The sequence below is a fragment of the Eretmochelys imbricata genome, chromosome 3 (genome assembly GCF_965152235.1).
Source record: "Eretmochelys imbricata isolate rEreImb1 chromosome 3, rEreImb1.hap1, whole genome shotgun sequence".
Lineage (NCBI taxonomy): Eukaryota > Metazoa > Chordata > Testudines > Cheloniidae > Eretmochelys > Eretmochelys imbricata.
The window spans coordinates 83,097,871-83,118,440 of NC_135574.1; the positions used below are offsets into that span (position 1 = coordinate 83,097,871).

The following is a 20,570-nucleotide window of genomic DNA, read 5'->3' on the forward strand; positions in this document are numbered from 1 at the left end:
TATAATCCCTATTTTACAGATGGGGAAACTGAGATACAGCAAATGAAGTGACATCTTCAAGATCACACAGAGACAGTGGCAGAGTGGATTAATAAAAAAAAGTAAGTTAGATGTTCTCCCGTCCTCTACTTTGAATAAATTAAGATGTTTGTAGCCAGGCACTGGGCTTTACAATATTATATAGTTAATAGGGTGGTGTCTCTTTAAGTCTGTATAGCTTTGCAATGTGATAGAAACATACATGGCCTGATACCATATGACACACTCTGACTCTACTTTCTGAATGTCCTGACTTTCGAGGAGTTAAAGACAGACTATTAACAGAGCAGTTGACAGAGACAGATCTATATGATAACACAGGTTTCTGTAGTAGCTTGGAAACTTGCCCCTCTGCTTGCGGCTTAGCTCATCAGCCCTCCCAGTGGGCGGGGACAAGGCTGCTGTATGGTTAGGTTGAGCCTCGCTGCGTGCGTCTATAACTTTGTGTTGCTTGCTGCTGCTGGTGGTTAGGAGAAGGAATGTGGAAGTCAGTAGAGTGCAGGGTGACAGGCTGGTCGGGCGAGCTGCAGCAGCAGCATTATTTCTCCCTGGCAGATCATTTGCTTTTCCCCTTCTGTTTACAGAGGTACCGTGCGGTTGTTTGCCTTCTCCTCCTTTGCCTTTAAAGGGAAGGCGACTAGAAGCCGAAGACGCAGCAGCCGGAGAATCAGGAAACCATGCGCCAGCACTGCTTTTTCCTCCTGTGAATCTGGATCTTTATTTTTGCTGGAGAGGGTAGAGGTTGCTGCTGGTTCTTCCCCTTCCCTCCTTCCCCTGCCGATGTGTCTTCCTCTGTCCCTTTTGCCAGTGTTTTTTAAATGACTTGAGCGGAGGGGGGAAAAACTGTCAAGATGGCAGCAGCAGGAGCAAGGAGGTTATGAATGTGGTGTTGATGCTGGAACAAAACCCATCCTCTTGGCAGCCCGACGGAGGGCTTAAAGCTTCTGGACCTGTTGGAAGACTGGTGATTTGATTTGTTTTTGTTTTGCTTTCCTCGCAAGAAGGGTAAAAAATCCAGAGTGGCTTTTTCTTCCCCTGTTCGGTTGGTTGTGAAATTTAGTTTTGTATATATATCTATAGATCTGTATATTTTTTGGAAAGTGGAATGCATAAGTACGGCAAATGCTAGTGTGCGATTGGAGGTACATTAAGACTTCAGCTCCCTCTGGGGCGTTTTGAAGGAGGAAAAAGTCATCAATGTAATTTGAAGGACCCCTCTCTCTTTCCCCCGGCCAGAGAGAGAAAAAGGGACACGTCTGCCAGAGCAGCCGGGAGCAGGCTTGGTGGTGTTGGAGGGGTCTCTCTCCGATGGATACAGCGTGATTGCCAGTGGAGCGCTTCTGCAGCTGCATGGAGTGAAACATAAACAAACACACACCACTGAGCTGCACCAACTCCACTGCGTTTGGGCTGCCGCTGGCGCCATCCCCCCACCCATCGGGCTCAAGGGGCGCATCTGGAACCTCTGGCCTTGCCTGATCCCTTATTGATCGCCTTGTGATTATTAGTGGTATTGTGTGTGTGTGTGTGTGCACTGTCTGCTGGGAGAGGGGGCGGGGGAAGGCAGGAGGCTGCAGGACTTTAATGGAGAGTGGCATGTTCACTCGCTCCCCCCTGCCTGGTAGGCACTGATCCGCAGCGGCAGGAGGAGGACTGGGGTCCGGACCTGTCTATCCCATCGCAGCACCAGGAGCAGCAGCAGCGGGAGGAGGGGAAGCCAAGATGGCAGAGGCGTCTCCCGCTGCCCCCCTCTCCCCCCTGGACGTGGAGCTGGACCCCGAGTTCGAGCCCCAGAGCCGGCCCCGCTCCTGCACTTGGCCCCTACAGAGGCCTGAGTTGCAGGCGAGCCCGGCCAAGCCCTCGGGGGAAGCGGCCGCGGACGCCGCCTCCATGATCCCCGAGGAGGAGGACGACGAGGAGGAAGGGGGCAGCTCGCCCATGGCCATCGGCAGTGGCGGCGGAGGGGAAGCGCTGGCCCCGGAGGAGGCGGCGCGGCTGCTGGCCCCGCTGTCCGGGGTCGGGACGGAGGGCTCGGGCCAGGCCCCCGGGGCAGCGGCCGCCGGGGGCAGCGGGCTGGGCGGCGGGCAGCCGGCGGCGGCGGCGGCGCCGCGGAAATGCTCGTCCCGGCGGAACGCGTGGGGCAACCTGTCCTACGCCGACCTGATCACCCGCGCCATCGAGAGCGCCCCGGACAAGCGGCTCACCCTGTCCCAGATCTACGACTGGATGGTGCGCTGCGTGCCCTACTTCAAGGATAAGGGCGACAGCAACAGCTCGGCCGGCTGGAAGGTGAGGGGGGCCGGGGTGCCCCGGGACCAGAGGGGGGCTGGAAGGGGAGGGCTGGCGGAGCGATGGCGGCGGGGGGGGGGGTGCCCCGGTGGAAGAGGGCAGGGGGCCGGGAGGTGCCCCGGGGGGGCAGGAGTGGCACTCAGGACGGGGGCTAGGGAGGCTCTCGGGCGGCGGTCCCGGGGTAAAGGTACAGGGAGGGTGCCCGGGAGGAGGCGGGGGGGGGGGGGGTCCCCGCGGGGAAGCGCCCGCGCTCAGCCAGGTAAACCCAGTAGCAGGCCCGTGTGCGGCACCCCCGGTGCGCTGGTGCGGAGGAGCTGGCGTGGCACGGGGCGGGCTGGCCCCCTGGTCGGAGGGGCGATGTGTGACCGAGGCGCCCTCGGCCGGAATTAAAGTAATTAACTGCTGTTCGCCTAACGCTGAGGAGCAGCGTTTTCGTGCAGTGTCCGTGGAGCACAATACTTCGATCCCAGCCCCTCACTTGGCAGGCAGCGGGCTCGTCAGTGCACCAGCCGGGGGAGCGTGGGGAGTAGGTCTTTCCTGCCTTTGAAATGCAAGAAGCAGATACTCGGGGAGACCTTGGACTCTTGGGCCTCTCAACCATTTGAGCTCCTCGTCTTGCACCTTCCTCTTCCTTGGAGTGACATCTGCCAGGCAAACTCTGCCTTGCACGGTTCTCCAGTTAAATATTAAACGTGGGAGGCACCGGAGTCCAATGAGCTTCCTGGAAAGCTCTGGTGAGACTCCTCTTCTTATTGCTTGGCTGGCCGGGCCCCAGCACCTGCTGCTGACTGAACCGGTAGCTGATGTTTGCTAATTTGAGAGTGACCCAGACTGCCTCCACTATGTACTAGCGAAGCAGGCGGCTTCTCGGCTGGGAGAGGGGCTCTCTGTTTAGATGAACTTGGCTGACTCCTCTCTGTTGGCCCATGTCAGTTTCTTTAATGCTCGAGGCACGTGATTTAAAGGGGGTGTGTGGCGTGGCCTCTGAGATCACAGTGACCCTGCTGCAGCCAAATAAAATGTTAACTGTTGGACGAATTGTCTCGGTGTGCTTAGCCTGATGTGCTTAAATGGACACCGTCAACCTGAAATCTAGTCAGTTAAAAATGAGTTAAGAGTAATTGCGGGGACCACATCTGCGTTGGAATCCCCCTGTAGGTCGTGAAAGCTTATGCTCAAATAAATTTGTTAGTCTCCAAGGTGCCACAGTACTCCTTTTCTTTTTGCGAAGACAGACGAACATGACTGCTACTCTGAAACCTGTCAATTTTTGTGGTTTTACAATCGCATTTTCTGAATTCGGAGAAAAAAATGTCCCCCCTTCTTCCCTTGCTCTGCAGAAGACTCAGCCAGACCTGAAGAAGAGCTCTGTGCAAGCCCGAAAGCTTGTCTCTCTCACCAACAGAAGTTAGTCCAATAAAAGATATGATGACCTAACCCACCTTGTTTCTCACAGAAACAGTAAAAATTAACTAAATACAGAGGAAACAGTGGGAAGACTATACACAGAATGCTGTCAAATGATCAAAACAACAAACTGAAAATAGACAAATATGTTTTCTTCAATTTTTTTCAATTATAGGAATCTTAGCTGTTGCATGTGACAGTAGTAGGCCAAAAATATACAGATGCAAATCTCAGAGTTCAAATATAGAATTACTACTAGTTTTTCAAGAAAAATTGAAATTCCTCCCTCCACCCAAAAAAAGCCAAGAAAGGTATATGCTTTTCTTTATAAAGTTAAATTAATGGTGGAATTCTTTAAAGGGTGACTTCTCTGAATGTTTGGAATTTTTTTCCTGGTATGTTAGTGCATATAGGGACAACATCAATTGAAAAATCACACATATCTGAGAAATTTTTATTTACAGTTTTTACAAATCACACCTATGATTGTTATAATGTAAAGACATTAGAGAAAAAATCATTTTCCAGATTGTTTACTTTGTGCATGTGAAAACACATTGTATATAGTCAGGCTTTTGCTTTTGAAGATCGCTTTTAAAATAAAGGTCTTACTAGTAGCTAATATTGGGTAGACAACATTTTAAAAGTACTTTACAAAAAGCGTTTGCTTTGGTATTGCATGTTCATCTGTTAGTATGCCATTTGCTAAAATGCCATTTATTTAAATGTTGCAGCTGCACAGTAAGAATGGGCACTTGCACGATGTAGGTGCTGTTTACAAAGGAGGGAAGACTGGTTCAGTTAAATTACATCATGGTGCCACTATGTGCCATTTATGATTGAGCGTCTTAGTGGATGATAGGAGGAGGATTCTTGAGGAAGTTTTAGCATACAGTATTATATAGAAGTTAACTTTCCTGCTGAATCTCCTTATTTGATTCAAATAATAGAGAGCTTACATGATATAAAACAAATGAGTTGGAAATGTATAAGCTGGAAGAGTCTCATATATTCTTATGCTAGTAACCCATTCTTATGTTTTGATTTCAGAGTAAGACATACCACTAGGAAATTAATTTGAATACAGATGCAGGATTTTCCCCTCCCAAATGGAGCATTACAGGAAAAATGTTTGCACTGCATTTGACTCAGGCTAGGGAAATATTTTAAGAAAAAAGGCCAGTTATTTAATTCAAGACTGATATCTTAAAAACAGATGCATTTTAAAATTGGATGCCTATTTTATACATTGAATTTGATGAGCTTCCACAAGCATGATAGAGAGTGTGATAAGGCTTAAATCGAATATGACAATCCTTGCTTTCAAATATATACTTTTATGTCCTTTGCAAAAGCATTGGTTTCAGACCTCAGCTGTTCTGTCTTATCTGCTATGACAAATCCAGTCTTTTATTGAGTACTTTGAGTTTTCAGTCAATGATATCAAATCAAATGGAACTAAAAATTATAACACAACCTATAATGTATAGGGTCTAATACTACTTCCATTGAATTTGGTGGCAAAATTCCTACTGACTTTAGTGGAAGTAGGATCTTGGCCATCATGCAAAGTGCTAACATTGATTAGTATGCTTAATACGCTTGCAGTTTTTCTGACAATTTATACTTTTAATTTGATATTGATTCCATTTCTGTGCAGTATTAACTGGTACTCGGAGCTAATTAAAATATTAAAAACTTGGATCCTTTGAGATTTCACTGATATAATTTAGTTCAGAAGTTTCTCACTGGTCTCTAAAATGACCTTCATCAGAAGATGAGGGCACATTAGAAGCTCAAAATCTTGTTTATGGTTGAGTGCAAGTTGTCTTTGAAACTGACGGTAACATGTTTGATTTTCTTAGCAATCTGTGCATATGTGTGTGTGTGGCTGATAGGAATGTGATAAAGTCGGGGAAGGAGAGGTCAGGAGCTAATAATCTGCCAGGCATCCCAAAACAGAGATTTTAATTTCTGACAGGATTAGTGTTCTTTTTAAGGTGTGCATATGCATTTAAAACAGGGATCTTTCTGTTTCTTGACTGGAATATCAGTTACTTTTTATGGAAACAATCCTGTTAGACTCCATCTACATCTGAAATGGGTTGTTTCCACAGTAGCTTGGAGAGTGATTCCCAGCTCCTGTGTGCTAGCACGGCTTGAGCTAGCATCTAAATAAAGACGCGTAGGTGCGGCCACAGAGGTGGTGTCTTGTGCTGGCTGCCTGAGTGAAGTCCTGCCCAGTGCCCTGGGAATGTATTCAGATGGCTAGGCTGAACTGCTGCCCATTCTGCCGTGGCCACTCTGCTCTTTTTAGGCGCTAGCTCAAGCAGAGTAAGGAGCATACATATACTTGTGTTGGGAATTACACCTCCCAGCTGCTGTGTAGACATCCTGTTGGTATCTAAAACACAGTAAATGAATATACACTGTTTTATCATTTTATTTCCCTCATAAGTATGGGATATAACTGTTTAAAGGACATATGACTAAGCTTTTCACTTTGGACCTTGGGAAAAGTGACAGGGAAACTGAGATTTTAAAAATGATAAAGATTTGTGTATGAGAAAGCCTTTTACCATAGTCTACAATTATTTTATTATATAAATAATTTGAGCTTCGTAGACAAAGAACACATTTAACAGTGTTATTTCCCTCTTGCATCAAAAGGGGAAACTGTTATTTTAAATAAAGGTGAAAAAGATAACTTAGTTTTATTATCATACATGTTATATATGAAATATTAATTTTGTTTCCAGTGTAATCAGCAGAAGAACATACTTCATAAAACTATCTTAGATTATTCTCCCCCAGAACAATGACTTTAAAAGCTATGCATTAAAATTACAACTATCATTCACCTGCTTTTTTTTTTTTTTTTTTTTTGCCTAAGGCATTAAAGCAGAAATGAATACTCAGGTGTGGTTAGGAAGACAACATTATGTTTCCTCTAATTCAAATAAGATTTGTCCAGTTCACACACCAACAGGCTGATTTGTTCCCCCCCCCACTCGCAACCCATTGGAATGTCAGCTTATCTAACGGTGGATGGCAGCTAACTAGTGCAGTAATATATAATAAATCTTCCTAGATGCAGCATACACTCTAGTATACTCACATGCAGGTCTTTTCAATACTGACTTATATGTTTCCAAACCACCCACAGTTATTTAGATATATGATTCAATATCTGCTCACTGCTTTGAAGAGTGATAAAAGTGAGTATTTTAGTATTTGATGTCTATGAAGAAAATGCTTTGAAAGAAAGAGACTGTGTATGCTCTGTTGTACAGAAGCACATGTCCTGATAGTGTCTTGTCAGTGCACAATATGTAGGCGAATTTTATCATTACTACCACAGAGGTTCCTGTTCACCAGACTTGCACGTGTTCAGTTTCTAAATGAAAGTATCTAATGCCACATCAAAATGCTGCATTAAAAATATGCATTCACAAAATCAGTGTATTAGAACTGATTTTTATTACTTTGTTAAATTGTTCAGGATTCAGTAACTTCCTTTGCTCAATATTTTCCATCTGCCCTGAAATGGTATCTTCAGGCACCTTTGTATGTAGGTTGGAGGAATGTGCAGTTTCACTGTAACTTCTGTAAGTACTTTGGTATCTCTTGCTATAATATTATTTTGTAACTTCTTATGGCAATACTTTGTGAAACTCAATTCTTTCTCTACATGAAGAGTACACTAGAGGGACTATTTTCCTCTTTATTGAGCAGAATCCCAAGACTGTGAAATTGGTCCTTTATGAACATCTACCAATAATTCCTGAGTTTAAATGCAGACCATTTGTTTTGTTTTATTTTTGTATCATGAGCCTAATAGTTTTTCACATGTTCCTTACGAAGGATAAAGACCAGTTACTAGTATGTGTAATTGTTTTTGGAAACTTTATTTGAAAGGTGACACCAAACATGAATATACTATAATTCAGCTTTGTTTTTAGTGACTGTAAAACCTACCTAGATGTTGTAATTGTTAAATGTCACTGCGGGCTTGTCTACACATGGAGTTACTCCATAATAGCTATTCCTGATTAATTCCACACATTGACACTCTTATTCTGCAATAAGTATGTTTCATTCCAAATTATCTGAATTCACTTCAAAGTGGATTAAGCTAATTCAGAATAAGGCAGTCTTCTGTTAGAATAAGAACATCCACACATGCAATTAATCAGGCATAGTAACTGGCAATAGTTAATGAATAGTTTAAATTCACATCCTGCCTTATTCTGGATTATTTTTTATGTGTAGACAGAGAGTCCCACACATCTTTGATATGAGCCTCTGTCTATGAGATTTAGTTATCCATCTAGATATCTGGTAAATGTGCCAGGAATAGGTAATCAGGAATAGCTGTTTTGGAATAACTCCCCATGTAGACAAGCCCTCAGTGACATCCAAGGTCAGCACCGTTTTTGAAAGACTGTGGGGAGGGAGCAGCACCAATCTCTTCCCTTCTCACTTCTCTTCCAGTAGGAACTGCACTTAGCTTCTCTAAGGGTATGTCTACACTACCCATGTTACAGCACGGCCGCAGCAGCGCTGTGACATGGGCAGTGTAGACATGCTTTATTGCCGGGGAAGAGCTCTCCCGGCGATTAAAAAAAACCCACCCCGAACGAGCAATAATGCACTGTCTATACTGGCACTTTTCAGCGCTAAAACTTTTGTTGCTCAGGGGTGTGTTTTATCACACCTCTGCACCACAAAAGGTTTAGCGCTGAAAGTGGAAGTGTAGACACAGCCTAATAGGAGCAGCAGAATGAAATTTACCAGAATCGCATCAGTTGCACTCTGTGCACTACTTCCCTGTTCTGGGACCCGACTATCTGGAGTAATTGTTTTCCAGCTTTGTACTATATTCTTAATTTTTATGTGAAATCTAAAGTAGTTTAATGATTCATACAGAAGTGTGTGGACAAGGAACTGTAGTATGACTGTTTAGATAGCCATTTAGTAAAGCACTTAAGCACATGTTTAACTTTAAACATGTGAGTAGCCCTTTGGGACTTCTGCGATATTACTTGGATGCTTAAAATACATGTTTCAGAGCTTTGCTAGTTCAACGCCTTAGTGTGTTGTGCTTTGGTGAACTATTTAAGTGAGTTTGGTCAGTGTACTCAGAACTGAACAAAATAAAGAGACTACACAGTTCCTGCCCAAAATTCTAAATTGGCAGACTATACAGTTCTCACATCAGATGGATGGAAGATGATCCAAACTGTAGCTCACAAAAGCTTATGCTCAAATAAATTTGTTAGTCTCTAAGGTGCCACAAGTACTCCTTTTCTTTTCACTATTTAAAATGGTAAATCTTTTTTGCTTTCTTTTTAACCTTCCAGTAGAAGTCAGAGGTAGGTAATAAGGCACATAAACTGATGGTCATGACCATCTTACATCCATTATTTCATCTTATATCTGTTAACTCATCTACCTATGCTTTAGATATCTGAATAACCTACATTAAAATTGCTCAGTTTCTCCAACATTTGCATCCATGTAGTAGCTATTGTAGGTGCGATGGAGCTATTTGACAGTGTTTCTCCAATCATGTTCAACTGAGGAATGCCTTTACTGAAGGGCCTTTCTGATACAGATGTGTCTGCCACCTCAGCTGATGTCGCTATCCCCAAATAATCACAGGTTCTGAAAATGTTAAGTGAGGCCCAAATAGCGTTCACAGCAGAGGTAGACAGAGCTCTTGATAAGTGTGCAGAATGACCTACCTGATAACAGAACACTCTGGGGTTTGGGTTGCTTTCGGTGTGGCTACCGAAATGTATTGCAGTGTTTAGTAGTAACTTGTCAAGTTATGTGCAAAATCATTCAATTCAATACTGCTTGCTTAGCACCACAGCAGTTTAATGACAATTATTTATGCTATTTTATTTTTGTACACTTTCCTGACCATTACTACACGCTATAGTTCTCAGTCCTGTCTAGGCTAGGAAAATGTGGTGTGTTTAGCAAACATGATAGCTAACACGTGTTAATTAACATGTTTTAAACACCACGTAGCACCTAGGGTAAACAAAGACAGGGGCCTAGTTTTCCTTTAGCCTGTGGCCCCTTTTAGAGTTTAGAGAGATTAAGACCCTTTACACTGCCATAGAGATGTAAACCGGCCTTAATATAAACCAGAAACAGGCTCAGCAGTGTTTAAAAATGTGCTAGCAGGTTGTTGTGAACCCTAGATTCCTTTCTAGAGTTGACCATGACCAGCTAATATGTTACTGAAGGTGTTGTTTAAATGGTAGGTACAGAGTCATGTTTAAAAACTTGTTAGCTAACGTGTTACCTAACATGTTTTCAAACACAACTTATTTTCCTTGTCTAGACTGGACCTGTATTTACTTCTATATTGTTGTATATTTATCATTGTGTTCTACTCTGTTCTCATGCTATGGCAGGTTGGCCTCAGCTTTTCTACCACATGGAATAAATGATTAAGAATAAATTATTTAAATTGAATAATTTTGGAACATCGCTTTCATGATCTAAAGGCATTTGTTTATTTTAACTAGAAGACCTTCTGTATTAGTTTGATCTATATTCCTCTAACCATACACCAGCATCCTTATAGTCTGAGAGTGTGCACTCTTTGTATGTCAGTATGGGACTCTAGCTCTAGACAGAGATTTCAGATCCTCCAAAGGTCCCCCCCCCCTTTTTTTTTTTTGAGCAAGGGTAGTTCTGGACTTGTTCGCCCACTTGATTACCTGTAAATAGAGATTTTCTTCTTTCTGGGTGCTCAGTCAGCATCTGTACCCCAACATTAACAGTCAAATTCAAACTTAAAATATTGTTTATTGAAGAACTAAAGAAAACAAGCAAGAGAAGAATCTGAGTGTAATTTTGAGAGATGAAAAGCCATGATAGTACAGACTTTGATGGTATGTCTACATAACATGTTCTTACCCGATTTTATAGCCTTAACTTCCTCTACTATGCACACAGAAAAACCTCTGGCCTGGGTTTGGGGTGCTTTAAGCCCAGGCTAGCTTACCTGACTGGGGGTGCAGGTTAGAGCCCAGGCTTCACTTTATCTCAGTCTGGAATCCATCCACTTTTCAGTGAGGATGCAGATAAAATTACTCAAATACTGATATTCCTCCAGTTCCCTTCCCACATTCTTTTTCAATTGACACAGTTGACTGGGAAAGAATCCTAGAACAGCTCAGCCCAAAGAGCCCTGGGTTATGCACTCAGATGCACATGAGTGAGTGCAGAAACAAGAGGACACAAAAAGAAAAGGAGTACTTGTGGCACCTTAGAGACTAACCAATTTATTTGAGCATAAGCTTTTGTGAGCTACAGCTCACTTCATCGGATGCATACTGTGGAAACTGCAGAAGACATTATATACACAGAGACCATGAAACAATACCTCCTCCCACCCCACTCTCCTGCTGGTAATAGCTTATCTAAAGTGATCACTCTCCTTACAATGTGTATGATAATCAAGTTGGGCCAATTCCACCATGATTTCAACAATTTCAACAATTTCCATCCCACCAGCAGTGATCACTTTAGATAAGCTATTACCAGCAGGAGAGTGGGGTGGGAGGAGGTATTGTTTCATGGTCTCTGTGTATATAATGTCTTCTGCAGTTTCCACAGTATGCATCCGATGAAGTGAGCTGTAGCTCACGAAAGCTTATGCTCAAATAAATTGGTTAGTCTCTAAGGTGCCACAAGTACTCCTTTTCTTTTTGCGAATACAGACTAACACGGCTGTTACTCTGAAAAATGAGGACACAGTAACACAGGTAGACGTTTGCTATGGAAGTACCCAAACCTGGGCTATGCTAACTTGGGTGCTCAGACCTGAGTGGCAATCACCTGCGTTAACTGTGTGGTGTAGCCCTAGCCTGAGACTTAGTTTCAAAGCTAAAAGTTTGTAAATGTAGAATTTACTAATTATTTGCAAACTCCTCCTCTCTCAGGGTGAAATTTCCCCCAGTGCTGAGGTTCAGCACAAGGCTCTATGCACTACCTAAGCCACATAAGTCCTTAATATAAAATGTAAGTAAAGTATAGAGATTTATGAGTAGGGGCCTACTTAATTCTCAGTTTTGCGGATTTCACTGAAATTGTGAAATACGGGATTGTTTGCTAAATTAACCTTCAAAATATAAATATGTATTATTCATAAATGTGCTGCAAAACTTCTGTGATTACCACAATGCAAAAACAGATGTCTATAATGCAATATCACTGCAATCATCATAGTGTATAGTTGATTGAGAGTGTCTGTCAAGTTGCATGACATAGACTAAAGTGAGCACGACAGTCAATATAGTAGATCTTAGATTGAGAGTGTGTCAATAAGTGAGCACGAGAGCCATCAGGTCGAGCGAAAGGATCGTTATTGCATATAAAGATGGCTGACAAATCAACAAAAGCCAAAAAACATTTCTGCTTTGAGTCGTGTGAAGCAGCACCTAGTAAGAACCTTACCTGCAGACGGTGGTGAATTGTTTTGTTCATCTCGCAGCGTGACTCTAGGTTTGTTCAGAAAAAACATGATTGATCGTCATTTTGATTCTGAATCACCTATGAACCAAAAAGCATGTGCAGAGGCTACGGATCAGAACACAAAACTCACGACGGTGGCCACACTGTTTAAAAGAACAAAGAAAGTAGTTTAGCAAAAAGAAACCTACAGTGGAGTTAGTGGAGACCTTCACTGCTGTCAACATACCTTGAGAAACAAATGGATAATCTGAAACAAAGAGAGTACTTTAGAAAGCACGTACCAAATGCTCCCATGTGCAAACAAATTTTGCCAAGATTGTCTAGAAGGAGTGGAATATAATTCCACTTCAGTTGTAGCTGATGGAGAAAAAGATGCACAGGATATGTACTTACTCCACTTTTTATTTGTATCTGGCAGCTGGAAAGACAACTGTATGCCTGTTTTCCTAACGGAACCATTCTGCTTGACTTGATAAATTTTTCAACTGAATCACAAGCTGTAGTAAAGGTTGTTGTAAACTAAGGCTTAGATTTCAGCAAGGTCTCAGCATTTCTCTCTGACGTGATGTACATGTGCAAAGCTTTCTCTGATGTACTACAAGGAACGATGCCCAGTGTAATTCATGTTACCTGTAATGCACATTTCCTTTTAATGGCCGTTGATCTCTTGTGCACACATTTCCTTCATGTGGATATGCTGGATTCTTCTTTTAAAAAAATATTCAAGCATTGTCTAAGCTGTAAACTACGATTCAAGGCCAATCAAAGTGTTAGCCAAGCAGTGATGCTTCCACCTGAAGTGATCACAAGGTGAAATTCATGGTTTAATGCAGTTGCTTACCACCATGCAAAGAATATTAAATACTACCAGCAGCACTTTGGGTGTGAGGTGCTTGAAATCACATCAGGCACACAGTCTTTGCCTAAAGTCTCTGAGCGACATTGAAGACCAAGTGAAGTTCATGGCTGAGAATGCAGTCCAGTTCATGCAGCTTCTAACATGGTTTGAAAGTCGGCAGGTTTTGATTCACAAAGCATACAACAAACTAATAGATCTGATCCGAGATACGGCATCGCAGCAACTTTCAGGCTGGCAAACAGAAAATAGCTGCAGGCAAGAAGTGTTCCAGTAAATAGCAGAAAAGTTAAACCACTACTACAGGTATGATCAGTCACTTCCACCTCTGTTTAAACAACCAGCTGCTTACTTTTTGAGTGCTGTTCACTTTTTCAACACAAATCAGGGGCCTTTTCTGTGGTTTGACCCTGAGGTAATTCAAGCAATTCCTGAGTGGGAGAAAGATAATGACAATGAATGTGCTTACCTGACCTTTGTCAAAGAATGCCAGATGCCAGTAAAAGTAACTCAGTTTTGGGACTCTGTTTCTGATTGGTTTCCAAATCTCTACAAGTTGACAAAATGCTACCTTACAATTCCTACCAATTCTGTGGATGCAGAATGTGCAGTTTCAATGTATGGACAGGTATTCACCCCACAGAGACAGAAAAAATGAACTGCAACTGCTGGTGGATGCTGCATGCCGGTGTTTAACAATTAAAATGGACTATTTTATTTAAGTAAGCATATATATGTATTTCTAAGCTTTATGTACAACTTTGTGTATTATACTTTATTATTACTAATTCATTTAGCAGCCTTCTTTATTCAGGGCAACTTGCAAAGGTGATAGTAAGTATAAGGGGATAGCCGTGTTAGTCTGTATCCACAAAAACAACGAGGAGTCCGGTGGCACCTTAAAGACTAACAGATTTATTTGGGCATAAGCTTTCGTGGGTAAAAAACCCACTTCTTCACTCCTCATTGTAAAGGTGATAGTAGTACAGTACAATACTTGTTGTATATATACTGTATGAACACACCCGTGAAATTTGCTATTTATGCCATGACCAAGTTGTGAAAAATGTAGGATTTCTCTGCCATTTAAGTAGACCCTTATTTATGAGGGCTCCCAGGGTTGGGGTAAATTTCATCCTTGATACAACTTGCAGCTTGGGTAGATAGGCATCTTCCAAAAGTCAGAGGTTGTTTTTTTGGGGTGGTGCGGAGGGGGGTGGGGGAGTGTTTTGTCTTTTCCCCTTATCTTTATGGAGAGTTTTGCTGTACAAGATACCTGCACAGTTATACTGTATAACAGTTTTCACCTGTATAGAACATTTTAGTTTTAGAAGAGGTAGAGTCATCTTCTATAACTTCATTTTTATTCAGAAGGAAGTAACCTATGTAAGTCCTCTCTAACGTATACATCAATATAGCTGTACTTGAGAAGATTGTTTGTTTTGACACAATTTCAGTCTGTGATTGTAAGCATTACTATTTCAAGGGCTCACTGTTATCCTTGCTGTGCTGAAAACTGTTTGATTACTCATTCTGACAATACAGTTCCCACCCTCCCCTGTTTATCCACATAGATCAGAAGCCTCTGCCTGGGGGGAGCTGCTACAATTCGGATGCAAATTCTAGTGTAGCTTCTTTGTACCCTGCTCAGTCATTGTTAACACCTGACAGGGAATCTGACCAATGTGCATGGTGTGTTCATAACCAGAAACAAAGTAATGAGTCTCCAAAGTCTCATAATTAATATGCTTTGCTAAACCAGACTAATATTGAAAATAGTAGATTCACTTTTTCTGCAAGCATAAACATAGAGGGTTCAGAGGCTCTCTAGTGAATGCCATTTACAAATATCTCAAAGCAAATTTCAACTTGAAGTCAAAAGGAGCTTCCTGTGCTCAACATCCGGTCCAAGTTGGGCACTGAAAAAACAGAGACATCCAAAATCAGTGGTCACCCTTGGAAATGTTGCCTTTAATCTGTGGAGATACATTTGTGTTCTTTATGGATCATGTTGTATGGATTAGCCCACTCTTCACCATGACTACTACCACAAAGATATTTGATTTCCAATCTCTAGTACTAGCTATCCCCAGCACCACCCCTGCATTTCATCTAGACCCCTTCTCTGCATCTTTCTCTCATTCAGTTATGATTTTGATTCTGTCATCTGTATCTGTGTGCAAATTTGAAAGGGTTGTTCTGTCTGTTCAGTATTATTCTGGCTGTGCTATTAATTAGGTGGTATCAAAGAAAACAGTCGTACTTGTGGGCATCACAACAAGGATTTACTGTTAATAAGCAAAGCGTAGTTTACAACGGTCTGAAAAAAGTTGAGGGCTTTTAATATGTGTACTAGCAATATTTTCATTTAATTCAGAGGTGAATATTCATTTTAAATTCTTCAGACAAAGTTTAATCCATCAGTCCGTCTTTTTATTGATCATTTCCCCAGTACCTCCTGATCCTCTAATCAGCTTCTTTTGGTATAACTGCAGCAGTCATGAACAAAATGCATCTACGCCTGGAGCTCTCCAGTTAAATCTTTCTGTTTCAGAGATGTTACAGAAAATGTTGGTTTACCCTTTCAGACAGCAGGATAGGTTTCACGTCTGTCTTTTTCTTCTTCGCCTTCCACTTCATTGCTGAAAACCTCCCTTTGGTTTCTTGTGTCTACAAATTCAAGGACTTGTAGACATCCATTGTTCCACCTTCTGCTTGGTGCTGTATTGGTCAGTGCTTCTCTCAGTTGTTTCCAACAGTCTCAGAATAAAACTCCAAATGACTGAGGCCCTGGTCATGTAGTGAGAACAATGCTGCACACACACCCTGGCACCTCTCTGGAGCCACATTATCTGCCCAAAGCCATTTGGCAAGATCAAGGTCTTGGACTCTTGGAAGAATTTGTACTTAGCAGCCTGTACTTGAAAATTTCTCCCCCAAGGAGGTAGCGTTACGAAAACAGTCCATCTGGAAGTGTGTAAGCAAGTTTTCCTTCCTCACCCCCACCGTTACCTCTTTTTCCGCCCATGCTTTTGAATAGAACAGTGCTCAAGTTTCTGCAGTTTATATTCAGAATATTTGCTTCTGGTCTCACAGTTTGACCTAGAGTATTTATGGAAGTTGAATTTCCTGGTTCTTAAATTCTTGCTAAAGGATGGGCCTAGCAAGAATATAATTCAGATCAAAACTTTCCCAAAGTTTGTGCGAGTTGATGCCTGAAGTTCTGGTATAAACCTATCTCTAGCATAAATATATGTTTGCTGGCACCTCATGGAGGCAATTTACCTGTTGTATTCATTGGTTTCTTGATAAGCCCAGTACATAAAGCTGCCTTCTGATAAGAGGAGAATATTGTAATACAAACAATGCCTTTGTGAGACTTTTAACAGGGCTCCTAAATTGTCACTTTTTCTCAGATTGGTCACGCTCTGGGCACAGTGGCATGGTTTCTTGAAAGCCTCTCAACTGCCATTTGTTTTCCTAGACTGCTCTAGACTTCAGCTCTGACTTTCAGAAGATTTTCCAGGAATTTGCAAGAGGAGACAGTGCTGTTTCAAGTCATTGCACAAGATGTGTAAACTGAGACATGTAAACTCCCCGTCCCAGTTTTATGCAACAAAATCTGTTCTACTAGAAGTTTCACTTTCTTCTGAAACTCAAAAACCATTTGTCGAACAGGTCAGGTTTCCAACTGAATGGTCGTCTTTTATTCATCAAAATGATAATTTTATGAATTTCCCATAAGCACCTGCTACTTTTCAGTAGCTTGGGCTGTAAACATAATCAAATTAAAGAGGCGTTTAATCTATCCAAGAGTGTAAAGTTGAAATCATCTCAGAGAGTTGAATGGCTAGGGCAGGAGATTTCAAATTCTGTTTAAGCAGTGACTAATATCTCAAAATCCAGCAGTATTATTGTTGCTGTTGTTATTCTGCTGACAGTATGTCGATCACTCTGTAAAGCATGTACAACTTAGCTCAGCCACAGACAAAGCAGTTCAAATTAAAATAATATACTAGATGATTGCACGTGTTTGCAATTGGGTAGAAATCCCATATGGGGTACTGTTTGTTAAAAGTCTTCGGGGAAGGGAGTGTGTTTTAAGGAGGTATTTGAAGGGCAAAGGGAGACCATTTTCAATACAGGCAAAGCAAAGCTATTTGGGGCACAAGGAGGTGGTGATGTAGGAGGAGTGAGAGGAGGAGTACGAACTTGATGCAAAAAATGATTAGCTAGGAGGTGTCTATAAATCAGATATACTGGACCTGGAGGTGCAGTTTAGAATACGTGGCAGAATAAAATTGTTACCTAATCTAAAAAAATAATTCCCCCAGTATCTTTAAAAATTAAAATATATTTAAAATATATGTTGAATGTCTCTCACCACCCACTCAAGTCCTCCAAAATGCAAGTGTTCCTCGCCCCTGGTGTTTTATTCCCTCTCCTCTAGGACTCAACAACATATCAACCATCCTTGGTAGGTGAGTTGGACATGCCAGCTGGACAGAACTTTTCCTGTGCATACCCATAAGACTTCATTACAATCTGTGGGAGGATGTGTACATTTTTTTCCTAATTTTGCCTGCCATTTCTGAATGTGGAAGAGGAATCCAAGAAGATAAATACTGTGCGTGAAGTCCTGGTCCCAGTGAAGTCAGTGGAGCCAGGATTTCACTGCATGTGTATATAATTTTAAAATGAGTACTGCTAGGTAGCAAAGCTAGGTCCCTGTATGGTAAGAACAGCTCCATTTCTACATTTTAGACCCTGGAGGGAAGAAGATGATGCTAATTGCAAGAAAAACTAGTTGACTGCTTTGTACTGTGTTTAAAATGAAGGGGGAATAACACTGATTGAATGACCTATTTTGGCTTCCTCTAGATCATTTTTTTTCAATCTTGTCCTGTGCATTGTATGATACATATTTTGGATCTCGCATAAGTTAGTACCTTTATTTACTAAGAATTTTAGTCTTAGAGCATTAACTGTGAAGTTTCCTCTTGCCATGTGACACACTGGCAACAGTTTTCCTACTTCTGTGAAGACTCCTTGCCATGCAACACTCTGACAATAGTTTTTTGTACAAAATAGTGACCTGTCAGGAATTGTATAAAATAGGGCACTGAAGGAGCCTAATTTAGAGGTAGTCAGAGCATAAATCAACACTTCTGTCTGCTTGCAACAGTTAAGGCCAACGTAGAGAAATGTTTCCTACATGGTAAAATGACGCTTATAACATGGCCAATTTTTGCCTGTTTTTCATGCAAACAATAAAAAGCGTATCCCTGACACAAAGGCAACCTGCTACCAAATTTTTAAGTCAGGCTCCAAAGCATGGGACGCTAGAGCTTCTCAAAAAAAAAACTATTGTAAGATTATTATTTTTTTTAACACGAGCAAAGCAATGTATTTATCCCTGATGTCATTGTCGGAAACAACTGAACAATTTTTGTTAAAACTTTAAAAAAAAATTAAAAATATTACCCTCAGCAGCTGCCAGCCTGGGAAACTTTAGCTGTTAAAGTTTGGCATCGTTATAAGCAAGTGGAAACAGGGTTTTATAATGGGAAGTGTTGGGCAACCGTAAGTATAGGCAGAGCTACCAGTACCACCTATAATTTACAGTTTTACTTATGAGTAGTCCTGTTGCTTTACTTATGAAACTGTGTAGTTGCTTGAGTGGTCGTATCCATTTCATTGGAACTACTTGTGTAAGTAACAAGGTGGATAAAAAAAATGAATTTTTAAAAATTGATTTTTTTAATTTAAGTAGAATTTTTGATTTAAATACAGGTTTATATTTTTTTTAAAAGCAATTTATAATTAAATCTGAAATTCTGACAACCTATGGTAAGGCCTAAATTTACTATCATCTATTAAAACAATTTAAGTTAATTAGAGAATAATAATATTAAGCAGTACATGTTTGTTGCCAATTTTTTTTTAAAAAACAGACCACTGAACAGAGGAAGTCACTGGTAAAACACCTGGAATCAGGGTTTATTGAAGTGCTAAACCAGCTTTTCACAGCAGTAGTCTCTTTTGCAGGTGCAAAGAGAATAGATTTTTTATTTCAGTCTGTTAAACTAGTTCAGCTCAATTCAAATTTAGGAAATCAATGGGGAGTTGAAAAAGCAGGAAATCCTGGTGTCCTCTTTCAATATACGAATAAAAACCAGGGGTGAGAAGATGAGATCTACTGGTTATAAAATCTTGAAGGGCATGGTGACCAGAAACAATTTGTTCTGTTCACTAACCACAGATAAAATACTTCCTTTGTTTAATAATTCAGTTAGTTTTAAATGTAAAACATGTTTTTGATAATCTTTCTGATAAACATTTTTCTTATGAATCCAGAAAGGTAGTTTTATTTAACTAATACATAAATTAAAATGCTGTTTTTGTGCTTTTTAATTGAATTGTAATTTCTGTCCAAATAGAGCTTGACACAAATCACAAGTAAAAAAAAAAAATCATCTAGTAAATAAGAAATACATCATTCATCATTTTCTAACATAATACAAAGTTTAAAAATTAAAATAACAAATAAATGTACGTTGTATAATTGCTGAAATAAATGTGTATGGATATAGTGTATTCTCCTGGTTAGCAAAAAGAAGCACCAAATCTAGTGTAAAAACTATATATTACAAATCACATGTTTTTATGGGTACCAACTAATGAGAATCAGCTTTTCTTTAGGAAAATAACTAGAAAGTACAAATACAAAAGAAAATTAAAATGGATATGGTAAATCAAGGTTTCCTGCTTGCTGATTTAAATCATGATGTTAACGTCGCTTTGATTTCAATCAAACCACCCTGGGAAGTAAGGATTGTTTGTTTGTATGAAGGATGCAGGATCAGGCCCTAAATATGCAGACTTAAATTTCTGTTTTGCTGCGGCTCTTCGCTAAACAGTAAAAATCATCTAGGATGGTACTTCAGTACTCACGGCCCATGATGTTAACAGAGCAGTAGTTAAACTATTGAGCAGTTCAGACAAAGTCTTAGAATTCTATTCCTTGTCTGCTTTGTGACAGATGGGAGTGAATTAATCATAGTTTCTTCCAACCTTCCCGTAATTCTGGGATACATTTGTTAGTGAAGGGAAATACTTCAAGTAAAAACAGACTTAAAAACAACAGGTTATAAGCTGAACTCCAGAAGTGCTCCATTTGCCACCCTCTTGCCTTAGCAAGCCCATAGGCAGCTGTCTTTCCTATTTTACCAAGTTAGTGAAAAGGACAAGTGAGAGTGGCAAGGCTTTGAAAGAGAGAAATCTACACAAATGGCCGCTTGTGTCAATTCATAGTGATAGAGCCAAATGTGGCCTTAATGTAAGTGGGTGCCACAGTGAAGTCAGCAGAGTTTGTCTCATAAAAGCCCTCACCTACTCCGTCTGCTAGGGTGTGTATTCACTGCAGAGTTACCTGGGCTCTTACTTTAGCTCAGCCCCCCGCCCCCCAGTTCCCACACAC

The 20,570-nt window shown here is 41.1% G+C and overlaps 1 protein-coding gene across 4 annotated transcripts in view; it reads left to right on the plus strand.

Moving 5' to 3' along the window:
* Nucleotides 1-293: 293 nt before the first annotated feature.
* The window catches only part of FOXO3 (forkhead box O3), a 149,073-nt gene continuing 128,796 nt past the window's right edge, over nucleotides 294-20,570 (plus strand). For 2 of the 4 annotated variants that reach the window (XR_013345610.1, XR_013345609.1), the window contains exon 1: nucleotides 319-2,328. Coding sequence is in view for 2 of the 4 variants with exons in the window: in XM_077812905.1 (XP_077669031.1) it covers nucleotides 1,762-2,328 (567 nt within the window). In the remaining 2 variants the exon portion in view is untranslated. Of the gene's footprint in view, nucleotides 2,329-20,570 lie in introns of all 4 variants that reach the window. The other 2 variants (XM_077812905.1, XM_077812904.1) reach the window with 2 other exon arrangements.